At 30.9% G+C, this 13,544-nt stretch overlaps 2 protein-coding genes across 2 annotated transcripts in view; both read right to left on the reverse strand.

The window, feature by feature from the left end:
* Positions 1-7,235: 7,235 nt before the first annotated feature.
* LOC126734491 (uncharacterized) overlaps positions 7,236-13,544 on the reverse strand; it is a 39,773-nt gene continuing 33,464 nt past the window's right edge. The window contains exon 4 of the transcript XR_007660070.1: positions 7,236-8,352. The gene's annotated coding sequence lies outside the window, so the exon portion shown is untranslated. The remainder of the gene's footprint in view (positions 8,353-13,544) is intronic.
* LOC126734651 (uncharacterized) overlaps positions 13,523-13,544 on the reverse strand; it is a 54,687-nt gene continuing 54,665 nt past the window's right edge. The window contains exon 5 of the mRNA XM_050438349.1: positions 13,523-13,542. Coding sequence (XP_050294306.1) covers positions 13,523-13,542 — 20 coding nt within the window. The remainder of the gene's footprint in view (positions 13,543-13,544) is intronic.

Here is a 13,544-nt window from a genome sequence, read left to right on the forward strand (position 1 = left end):
ACACATCTCGTGAGAGTAGTTTTAAAAGCAGGGGAGGCAAAGTATTTCTGTTTTTGGCTTCCACAAAGATGAACAACTTAAAATTAAAAGACTAAAAGCCATACCTAGAGATAATTGGGCTCCTACTCAATATTCTGTGGTTTGTGCCAAGCATTTTGATCAGAATGAATATTATCCGTGAAGATGATTATCTTTTACCTGATGGCACACTCACTAAGATTAGAGTTAAACCAAGATTAGTTTGCTCAGCAGCAGCTCAATAGCAGTGCCCTCAAATTTTTCCAAATTTACCTTGCATATTTAACACAAAAAGTGCCACTTCCTAGAGAAAGTCCAGACGAAAGAAATAGTGAATAACAAAAAAGTAATGAACTTTGCCAATGAAGCCTTTGGGCAACTTGATTTCATAACCAAATTTTGAAGAGCTTCTGAGCTACTAATTCCTAAAAAATTCTAATATCTGACCTGTAGAATGTAAAATTTTTGGGGATACAAAACCATATTTCTATACTTTAAACTTGAATGATGCTTGTATAAATATCATTAATCAAATATCAATAGATAGCGACCTACATGTTAAAATATTTTTAAAAAACAATGAGATGACCTAAATTGGATTTTACCTTTCAAATTGAAATTAAGTAGGTGGTCTCAACTCGAAAATCTAATAACTAGGTATTAAGGTCTTCTGATTATTGTGAGCTTAGTAAACCATAACCTTCATCTCTAGAGAAGTTTCATCACTTCATTGACTAAAATTCAGATTTCTTAAAACAGGCGTTAAATTTATTGACGAGTTCTGATTCACCCACAACTTAGAGGATGAAAAAGATAGTGCAATTAGTAATCGAGTAATACTTTTAATAGATCAAATAACTTTACTTATTTTTAAAGCAAAAACGTTATGGCCCATCAACTATAGTAATGTCTTTTATGTTATATATTATATCACCTTGCGCACATGAATTGCTTAGAGATTATTTTAATCTACCCACCAAGAAGTACCTACAGTACCTTTCTTCTAGCTTTGAAGTCACCAAATTCTGACTTAAAACCGACCAAAAACTAACGACACCACTTATTATTTAAACATTGGATCCACTTCTTTAGCACCGACTGAGAAAGTTGTTGATTTTTCAATTGATTAAATTTATATAAATAAAAGACTACACTATAGGGGAAAAAAGACTAATAATGCATTATTAACGGCGTCTATACATATTTGGAACAATAAATCAATTAAATAAATAAAATATTCTCATGTGTAAATAAAACAAAATCAAAATCGAACGTCCATCTCGACAGAGCCACGCTTTCAAAGCGTAAACGGATCCGAATCTCTCGCGTTGCGCGACGTTGCAACTGTTATTACGCAGCTTGAGTAAAGGCGGCTGTAGACATTATATTGACAGGGAGCACGGACTATTATTGTGGTTGCTGCCAACCGACATATACTGCGTTCTCGATTTGGTTTGCTGAAATGATTGGACGTAGCCTATATGTATTTTATCAGTTTTATATAAATATGTAACTTATATTGTGCAAATATGTATGAGAAAAAACAATAACTTTGCTAAATAAGACTGATAAAAATCTCATAACTTCATTCAAGTTTACATATATCTTGCCTGTGTGAACTTTTGTGTACCGAGAATGATTACACAGTGTGATTTGTTTTCATCCTGGTCAACAATTCAAGGGCTGTGGGACCCATTAGTTGTAAACTAGGAGGAATTGCATGTTTTAACTGCTGATTAGTATACCACACAACCAGGAATAAATAAGCTAAATGAAGTATGTTCGGATTCTGCAGAGTTCATGAAATGTGTTTGATGGGGCTCAGACCATGTACTTAAGGACATCCATCAAGAAATCATTGAGATTCTACCATATTGATAAAATTGGGAAACCAGGATGAACTGCCTGTCTTTACTGTTGATTAGACTACACAACCAGAAATAAATAAGTTACATGAAGTATGTTAGGATTCCCCAGAGATCATGAAATGTGTTTGATGGAGTAGGTGCAATCATATGAGGAAGGAAATAAAAATTAAAAGTAAACAGGAATATAACAACTAAACTGTGACACAAACTGTAGACAATTAACTTTTTTGTTGTCGAACGGAGCAATATTTCAATGAAGTTTCACTTAATACTGGATTTTTTCACCAGAAGTTGGATGCATTTATAATTTATATACTTAATGTTATTTGAATGAAATATACATATGTAATTATATATACTTTATTTGTTTCAAATCTTGAATAGGCAAAAAGGCACGAGAATTTTTCAACTGGACCTAAAAACCCTATTGTTGGGTAGAAAATAAAACTTATTTCATGTTTATATTCCATAACCTGTTTATTGTTTTATCAACTTTTGTCATACAGTTATTTACTTTTAATAATTAAAGATAAAATGATCTATAATAAAGGTTGAGTTTTATTCAAGATTCCATTCCTTAAGGCATAAACCAAATTTGCTCTATATTACTTTGCAGTCATTAGCATACAGTTATTATCCATTTTATACATATCTTTAATTTTCATCAAAATGTCTATAATAAATAGTTTACATTTCAAAACATACAATTAAAATTTACACTTTTTAGGCAAACAATCTTTACTCTCATATAAAGCAGATATTATTGGAACAGTTTTCTAAGAGCTACTGTTTATATGTGGCGATCAGTTTAAATTTGTACACTTAATCCAAAATATTTCATAGACAGTATTTATAATACATCTTTTATAATTAAGCAAAAGAATAAGGCAGTTCTTAAGTGTGTAAGAATATTCAGGTATAAATACTGTCTATGAAATATTTTGCATTAAGTGTACAAATTTAAACTGATCTCCACTTATAAACAGTAGCTCTTAGAAAACTGTCTCAATAATATCTGTTAAATCAATGTTTTTAATTTATTTAGAAAGTCTTTTAAGATATGTACTTAGGTCAATAATAAGTTACAATGTCTTGAAGAACAGCAAACATATCTGGTTGTCAAATTGGTATGCTAGCTGAAAAAGAGGACAACAAAAATCCGAGGACTAACCCTTGAAGCACACTTACAATTATCTTTTAGTTTCTCATAATGCTCTCGGTCAAATAAATATGTTAAATCATTTATAATATTTTTGTTAGATTAGCTATTTTACAATTTTATTTTCCAGTAGAAAAAGAACATGAATACTTACCCAATTCTCTTAAATATTCCTAGTTTATGTGTTTCGATGAGATCACTCATCATTATCAGACTCTAACCCCACATAGCTGTAATGTTTACATGAAAACCCAGTAAGTTTATAGGTTTTTCTGCCCTTCTAACCCAACCCAACCCGCTATATTATTTCAATCTTTTAGGTAGGAAAAATAAACACAGTTAAATAATTAAGTAAAATCATCTTTATTTCATAAACTTATGTTACACTTACACATCACTTTATGTGATAGAAAAGAGAGATTTAACAAAAACAGCTGTTCTTACACCTAATTTAAACATAAACATAATTTGTTAATGCCATATACACAAAGGTGCTCACATATGTCGCAGAGAAAATCTTTACACTTCTTAATATTCTTATTAATCAAAGGATTTAAAGCCTAAAAGTTTTATATTATAATTACATATATGAGAAATCATCATTTAGAAATTCTTGTATTGAGAAAAAACATTTTTTCAAAAGATATTGTTTTATAGTAAATTTATATTGCAGTAAAAAACTTGGTAGGTAACAGTTTAATGGTAGCAGGGAGAGCATTATAGAGTTTGGGAGCAAAGAAGGAAACCCCACACTTAACCTTGTGTATCCTATAAAAATTTGTATATATATGTTCTCTATTTCTCGTAAAATGAAAATTGTACAATTTTGTGTGTGGAGTAATCACTAATATGATGTTTAATATGTACTAAACTATATGATATATAAATACTTCTCTGTAAGGGAACTATCTTTGGTATCTAAATAATATAGAATATAGAACAACAACAATAAGATAAAAAAAAGTCTCTCCAGTTTTGGACTGGCTTTTTCTGCTTCTTTTCACCACCATCTTCCACCTTATCATCAACTCAACACTTGAAACATCTAGCTGCCAGAATCTGCATTCCTCCCCTTCGATAGTGCCACAACTGGATGCTATCTACTGCTTCGATTATCCTCTTAGATGTTTTAAAGCCTGGCATCTCGCTGACCTGAGCATTCAGACTAAGTGGCCTGCTGCCAGTCATGAGCAAAACCATTAAGATACCCTTGCATGGATGCTAATTGTTAGACCATACAGATATCTATTTGTTATTCATATTTGACTAGGGACACATAACTGTAGTTGAATTTCCTTACTCTTTTAAGGTTACACACCTCTTGGGTGAAAACTGATTATATGCTTATATGCAAGGTGTAATATAACATTTACAGCGTTTAGTTAAGCGGAAATTTGCCAATCTTTCACATTTTGGGCCTTATTCTAACTAATAAGTTCAATATTTTCTCCTTTTTGGTCTTGTTATTTATTTACATAATACATGTAGAGGTTAGGTTGTCATTGAAGCTCCTCATATTACATTAAGGCCTACCTTTAACGCTTGCGTTTTCTTCACAATTCAAATAATAACACTGATCCACAGTCCACAGTTAGATTTTGTGTTAAAATAAATAAATAGTAATTAAACTTTCACTCCCGCACCCAAAATGCCATGTATGAGTCCTTCCGTCGCATGAAAACACGGTAAATTCTAAAACTTTACAACTTTGTCGAATGATCACAGGTAAAGGAAGGCGACTTGGTAAAAGATATGCACATAATCGGATTCTCCAGAGTCTCTAGAATTATTCCATACCGATTTCGGGAAATTCTGAGCTAAATTAAGTATTTTATCAACGAAAATAAGAAGCAAGACCGAGACGATTCATTCACGTTGACGTCATGTCACTGATGTCATCAAAACTGCGGTAAAAGTCTGCATTAAAATCGCCCGTAAACGTCAAAATCGACCATTTTCAGACGATGTTTTAGGGTATAAAAAAAGGTTTTTACCTTATGATTTGTACATGGAAAAATAGTATAAAGCCTTAGGAACAGTTTAACATCAATTCTGGACCGATTCCAATTGGTTTTAGTAGTTAAATTTCGATTATAAAAAGGGTCTCATTTTAAGCGGACACGGGCGAACAGCGCAGGTTTCATTGCCTGGGTGACGTGCTTGTTGGGTGCTAGACCACCCGAATTATTGTACCTTGAGAGCCGGTACCGGGGGGGGTACCAATATTCAGCTGACCGATTTTTTGGACTTTTTATGGAAAATTGCATTTTCTTGAAAAATGGTGATATTTGAAACAAAACGGTATTTAGTGCATTATAGCCAGATAAATTCCGCGTGTCTGAAGGCATAAATGGTCTTTCTACGTTGCATAGGTATTCCAGTATTAACCGTCAAAGTTAAAAAAAGGTGTAGAGCAAAAACTACTCTACGTAGATGACTGTAGAGTATATAAAAAAAAAGCTCTTAAAAAGTATTATAAATGTTGAAAGTTTCAAATCTCCAAGTGCTACCCTTAAAAAGTTATTAAATAAAATGTGATTTTTTTTTGTCAATTTTTCGGACCTTCATGGAGAAAATTTATTATTGCTCGCCCTGTATGGTTCACAAAAATTTTGTTTATATGGCATTTGAAAGACAAAAGATGAAGCTTTTTTTTGGTATTTTTTTTTTTTTTTTTAATAAGTTTCGTTTGGCGGCAAATTCAAAAAAACTGAAAATGCCAGAACTCGTTAAAAAAATTTTTTTGAAAAAAAAGCTCTAAATATGTTATTTCTCTCATAAAACTAAGTCTTTTCGCCGAAAAACTTTTTTTATAAAAATTATCTTTTAGCCTCTGGACCGTTTTGAATTTTTTTTTTACTCAATTTTGATCGCTTATAATAAATCACCCTGTATACGGATCTCGCCCAAAAAGTATACAGATAAGAATCACCCAAGAACCCTTATATCCTGAAAATTTCAGCTCGATTGAAAGCTTTAAACTTGAGATCTCGTGAGCAACTCGATTTGTACCCATTTTTTTACGAATTTTTGACTTCAACTCGGTACCGCTCTCTTTGTGGGTACCGAAAAAAAAAACTGTTTACGGATCCATCATTCTCAATGTATTGGGAGGCCACATGCCAAATTTCATCGTTTCACTAGCCATACAGCCAAAGATATGAATTTTTATTTCCCAAAAAACACGCTTTTTCGGGCCCGGGCTCGCGTGCATAATATAGTCGCTGACGCTCCTATATAACAAGTATAGTCGCTTCGCTCCTATACTTTTGGTCCGTGGGGACCAGTTTGGAACCTGTAGGTCTTGTCTGTGAAGAGCCATAAAGAAATTCTTAAAAAAAATCAAAAATGATCATGTGTACTCAAGTCTGGTCAGTTGGGGGGGGCCAACGTTTATATGCTAAAGAAAGAGAGGACCAGTTGTTGGGGTATCATGCTTCAAAGAACCATAATGTGTTATATAGTCGCGTTGTATGTCAATATAGTGTGTTATATGTCAAATATAATAAACAATAATTAAGTTACTTAGTAAAAAAAGTTTTGCAGAAATAACCATATTTTTTACTTGAATAAAAGTGTCAATATTGCAGAGTGACCGAATTTATGGATACATATAAAGAGACATGCGCATAATTAAAAAAATAAACAATATGTTTAGACCAAAAAAGTTATAAGAAATGAAAATGTTCAGAAAAGTAGCTTTTATATTTCAAGAATTAAATCGTAGGTCTGACTGATAGAATAAATAACGAGACTTTTATTATAATAGTTGAATAATTTTTTGCAACTTTCTTAAAATTATTTTTTAATTTAGTTCTAAAAAGTTGTCTTACCAAAAAAACATTTTTTGAGTAAAAACTTACTTAATTGTCCTCGGATTTCAGTCAAAGTTTTCGGCTAGTGACAGGTGTTTTAACCGGTCACTGGCACTTAAGAAGCCATCTCCATACTATCGGTATTGCGGACAACCCGGAATGCCGATGGTGCTGTGAGGAGGATGAAACCGTTGACCATGTAGTCGGGGAGTGCCCAGCACTCACGCGCGCCAGGTTCAAATACTTGGGTAACACTTTCAGTGTACCGAGCGACTTTAAGTCCTTCAGACCAGAGAGCCTTATAGGTTTCTCTAAGGCCGTTGAGCTCTGGTAACCCCCGGGTGGGGCATGACGGGTCCCTCAGGAGACCTATATGCACAACTGCCTTGGCAGCCCACTGTTTCGTCAATTCATTCCAGTCGAAGTTTTGCAGCTTTGGATTATACCATAAAACTTCTTGTTTTTTTTTTATAGACCTAGAATGAAAAAATGTAATAAAATATTAAAAACACGAAAAGTCCTCACCAATAATTAAATTTTAAGCCATCCAACTTCTTGCCATAAAAGGATGTATCCACTTGTCATTGTCAAGTCCGTTGAATGCGTTTTCTTCAAATTAAAGGCTGCTGATTGATCACGATTAAAATAGAATCTGGAATACAAATGGATCACTAGAAAAAGAAACCATATTATTAGCATCTTATGAGCAACATATTGTTTCGTCCTCATTATGAACTCATCAGTATTGCATATCCAAGAAATTATTCATTTCTCGAAAGCAATAGACAATTGTTGCTGCGGGGCCAACTAGTCAACAGTTGCCAAAATATATTTTTATTTGTTGAAATAAAAATATATTTTAATTCTTTTTTTAGAGAGATATTAAAAATAACAAAAGTATTCCTTTATTAATAGTTACGATTAAGTCTTGACTGTTTTGCATGTCTTGACTAATAATACTCAATTTGTTAATACTCTAGTGCCAAATATTTTCTAGTTTATCTCAATATTGTAAAATTGGTCAACTGGAAAAAAGTGCTACATAAATATGCACGTAATTGTATAAACAATAAAACCGGCAACTTCCAGTAATTTTTGTACTGTTTTGAGGCTTTTAGTACCTTTTATTTTAGCGTTTTTTTAGCTATTTAGGTAGGTACTCATTCATGTATTAGCCTTTGTACTATACTTGAATTCTGCCAATTATTATTGAAACTGTCTTGTAATTTGTTGACCATTATATGTATAATATTATTGTTTTTTTTTGTTTATTGCTCAAGTATTAACATTATGAGAATATTTTTTAAATTCTGTTTTTAAGTATTTGTTCTATTTTTTTTGCCCCTTAGATAATACAATATAATATAAGAATAACAACATTTTAAATTAAACAGACTGCAAAATTATAAGATAATTATGCTCATATATTAGGCATGAATATCCTTAATAACATTGACCAACCGGCCAAAAATAAAATTAGTATTTAATGTAGCTGATTGGATTATTGTTTTAGCGCAACATAACTTGAACATTGCTTAGCCGCTTATAGTGTGTTTGGGCTTTTTGTACTTTAGCATTTTTAGCTGTTTGAGTACTTTTGTTTAAGCCTTTTATTTACTTAAGTTGCTATTAATGTCAAGTGGTACTGCAGCTAAAGTTATAAGACAATCATAGTTTATCATTATCAAAACAAATTATGATAACTTTAATTATGATGTTAAAAGTACTTGTTGACCAGTTATGTATTTAAACGTAAATGTTATTACTATTTTAGAAACTAAAATAAGATTGAAAATCCCTATACTAATATTTTATACATTTATAAGATAATAAAAATGAGTTAAGACGTAATAAAATAGTAAAAAAAAAGAAATATTTTTCTACAATTTCTTGCCCTTCAAATAATGTAATTTGTTTTCTTTAAACATTTCAGATTAAATATATTGCAAAATTATAAAATCATTAAACTTGTCTATTCATATTAGACATTAAAATCTTTAATGACATTGACCAACCAGACAAAAACCAAAAATTAGTATTTAATGCACCTGATTGGATTATTATTTTAGCACAACATAACTTGGACATTTGTTAGCAGCTTATAGTGTGTTCGGGCTTTTGGTACTTTAGCATTTTTAGCTGTTTTAGTACTTTTGTTTAAGCCTTTTATTTACTAAAGTTGCTATTAATGTCAAGTGGTACTGTAGCTAAAGCTATAAGACAATCATAGTTTATAATTATCAAAGCAAATTATGATCACTTCAATTAATTATGATGTTGAAAGTACTTGTTGGTCATATGTCAATTTAAATCTAAATTTTATTACCATTTTATAAACTTAAATAGGATTGAAAATACCAATACTAATACTGAATACATTTAAAAGATTAATAAAAATTACTTAAAATGTGATAAAACAGTAAAACAGAAATATTTGCCTACAATTTTTTCTTGCCCTTTAAAAAATATATTTTACTATGTTTTCTTTAACATTTCAAATTAAACATATTACAAAATTATAAGAACATTATACTTGTCTATTTATATTAGACATTAAAATCTTTAATGACATTGACCAACCAGACAAAAATAAAATTAGTATTTAATGTACCTGATTGGATTATTATTTTAGCACAACATAACTTGGACATTTGTTAGCAGCTTATAGTGTGTTCGGGCTTTTTGGTACTTTAGCATTTTTAGCTGTTTTAGTACTTTTGTTTAAGCCTTTTATTTACCAAAGTTGCTATTAATGTCAAGTGGTACTGTAGCTAAAACTGTAAGACAATCATAGTTTATCATTATGAAAGAAAAGTATGATAACTTCAATTATGATGTGAAAACTATTTGTTGGTCATATATTATTTAAACGTAATGATTATTACCTTTTTACAAATTTAAATAGGATTTAAAATGCCAAACTGATACTTTATTCATTTATAAGATAATAATAATAAATTAAGTAAGTGTAAGTCAGGTCAATGCTCAACTTGTAATTAATTTCTAAATAGGCCTATTTTTTGGGCTCAAAAATTGACTAGGCTTAAAAAACTTTATCTTTTGGTTAACTATTCTGAAATTAAATTATGTTTATTTACGTTACCATTAATAAATAAATAAATTCTTAGTTATTATTATATTATTTTTATGCAGTTATTTTGGTAATTGCTCAACCAAAACAGTATAAAAATAAATTAGTATTTAATGTACCTGATTGGATTAATGTTTTAGCACAACATAACTTGGACATTTTTTAGCAGCTTAGTGTTTTTGGGCTTTTGGTACTTTAGCATTTTTAGCTGTTTTAGTACTTTTGTTTAAGCCTTTTTGTTAACTTAAGTTGCTATTAATGTCAAGTGGTGCTGTAGCTAAAGCTATAAGACAATCATAGTTTATTATCGATACAAATTTCTCGTTTTCAATAAATCATTGTAACAAATACCAAACTGCTATTTTATTTTAATATACCCTTGAAACAGGCATAGATTTTGAAATAATAATATGGCAATTAATTGTCTATACATTCCAATAATTTTATTTACATTTTTTAACTCATTTTTCGATACTAGTATTATTTTTAACAGCTATCATTGGGATTTAAAAGAAAAAGTTATTTACATTTAAAAATGTGTTCTTTTTTATGTAGTTCTGTTTAAAGTCTAACTATTTGATTGTCCAAAATAACAATTTAGCAATATATATAAGAAATTAGAAAAGGGATTTTCATTGTGAAAGCGAATAATTAATCACTTATGGCTTATTTTTGGTAATGCAAAACTCTTTTTAATATTGTTTCGAACATTTGTAATTTTCTTTACGTTTAATAGGTTGGTCCTAGTATTTTAACAAAATTTAACATTTTTCTAATAGTATTAAATATACATCTTCTAAACTGTTATCAAAACTAGATATTCTACTTATGCGATTATCATCACACTTCCACCACTGATCGTTATAATTAACTATAGCTGTATAATGACCAGATCCAATGGTGTTTCCATGATGCCTAACAACACTTTTTACTCTGAATATTTGATCATCTAAAATAAGACTTTCAGAAGCAAAATTGTAAAATTTAGCATTTATCTTATTCCCTTGAGGGCCAATTCTCTGAAGACATACTACCAAATATTTCTGGCAAGTAACCACTGAGCGTGTTTTCAAATTATTGTTACAGTGTGGGCATAATCTGTCAGAGTCTTTTAGCATTAACATTGAGTTAAAATCAATTAAATTGCCACAGTTTTCAGGAAAATAAAGAAAGTGAGTGTATATTACTTGTTCATTTTCATTAATATTAATATTACAGTTTTGACAATTTAAAAGTTCATGAACATTAGCTTTTATAAAAATGCCAAAATCATCTGCATCTAATTTTCCCATCAAAGATTGACAAAACGATTGTGCGTCCATTTGTTGATTTACAGCAAAATTTTCACCATTTCGACCAGACACCAATTGTCGAACTTTTAATGTGGAATTAACTTTCGTGAGCATAATATCATTTAGAGTACTGTTTAGCGCTGTATTTCGCTTTGAAATAGAAACGCGAAATTCGGGTAAACATAAAAATGACTGTATGGTGCTATTTGCATAACATGATACCATATCGCTGTTTAATAAAGCAGGTGGCTTATTGAATAAGTTGAGATTGTTTTCATGATCTGAACTAATATCTATTACCATGTCATTATCTACGCTTTGGCAAGTAGACTCAAATAATGAACTTTGTGTTTGGATTTGCTTGGTATTAAATTTTAGTTCGTTAAAACCTTTTGTGAATGGTTTATTGTTATCAACGTTCTGATTTAGCTGCTTCGGAATAAAACCTTTATCATAAATACTAACCACTAGAGATTTATGGTGACTGTAAACAGTATTATAAAAATTGTAACTTAAATTATTAAAATTACTAAAAAGCCAATCAATTTGAGTTTTTGATTTTGTAGTTGATTCGCCAATACTCAATTTGCAACTTAAACTTTTAGATCTTAAATAATTTTTTAAACCATTTTCATTTTGATTAATAATATCTTGATTAAAATCACCAATGATTAGTATATCACTTTGTTGATCAATAATGTCTTCAAAACATAGTTTAGCTTGTACAATGCTCAATTTTGGAGGAATATAAACTGCTATGACATAAATTTCATTCAAGTAAAATGTGATTGCTTGAAAAACTATACCAGAGAAATCTTTGGTGTATTTTTTCACTGACTTTATTTTTGCAGATACATTTTTTTTCTTGAAACAAATGATGCCAAACGGTTTTCTTACAGTTTGATCGTTACATAGGTTAGCAAAAACTTGAAAATCATTTAATTTTACATTTTTTTTGTTTTTATATAACCAGGTTTCAACAAAAATTAAGAAATGTGCATCTTTAAAAATGGGATTATTTTTTATAAAATTGAGATTTTTTGGTAGACTTTGCACATTTTGATAAGCAATAATGTATTTGACATTGGAATCATTAAGGTACTGAGTGTTATACTTGGACGTTAAAAGCTTGTTTTTTTGCATATTTACCAGTTCTTTATAAGCAGGATCCTTTTCGGTTGCTGGTTTAGTGGGCCTAAACTTACCAATGATGTATAGGCCACTAAGCTTTGTAGCCCTACTGCATGCAACATAGGTACTGGTTCTCGCCATTCGATTACCAATGTGAACAGCTACTTGTTCATAGGTGGCACCTTGACTTTTGTGGATTGTAATTCCTTCACTGATTAAAAGAGGAAACTGAAGACGTTCAACATGAACATTGCTGCCTTTTTGAATTTTAACAGCTCTGGCAGCTTTTTGTATGGGCGTCCAAGTGTATAACACACCCATAGACTTCCTAAGGGATTCGTTCCTTTTTCGGCATTCCTTGCCTGCCTTAGAATCAAAGAACTCCATCCACACTCTGTATGGAATTTTATTTTGGTCATAGTCTATTTGACGCAGGATACCTGTAGCACCATTGACTATTCCATCACTAGTGTCCACATTCATTGAAATCATATATTTGGCATCTACCTGCAATATTAAATTTAACATTAGGCCAAAACTCTCCGCTGTTTTTAATTTTTTTGCATGTTCCAGAAATAAATGTTTAAGTCGTTCTGAGCAACTCCCTTTGATGACGTCTCTGGCTTGACTTATTGCTCGCTCGGTCTGAAATGTAGAAAGTTTCATTTCATTGAATGCATCTACTTCTGCATTGGTGGCAAATAAATGCATGGTGTCTTCAGGAATTTGGTCAATATTGTCGACTTCCCTAGACTTGATCAATTGCACATCTTCGTCGGTCATTTTACCAAACGCCATATTGTTTAGGGCAACTGCAAAAGACTTATCTTCACTCTGTCTCATTATTTCTGAAAGTTCAAAATATTTAAAATGATCCCACAGATACGTTCCGCATAATTCTTTATACGGATTTGTTTTTACTGGGCAAAAAATATACATATCCCTTACTGGGGGCAATTGGCGATTATCGCCGCATAAAATTATTGAAATATTTCCAAAGATGGCGTCAGATTTAAAGATTTGCTGCAATCTACTATTAATCTGGTCAAACAATCTGGCGCCAACCATGGAATATTCATCTATAATAATTAGTTTTAAGTCACATAAATTACAATAAATAGTATTTAAAGTGTCATGGTGTAACGGAATTAGTTGTTCACCATACTGACT

The sequence above is a fragment of the Anthonomus grandis genome, chromosome 3 (assembly GCF_022605725.1).
Source record: "Anthonomus grandis grandis chromosome 3, icAntGran1.3, whole genome shotgun sequence".
Classification (NCBI taxonomy): Eukaryota; Metazoa; Arthropoda; class Insecta; order Coleoptera; family Curculionidae; genus Anthonomus; species Anthonomus grandis.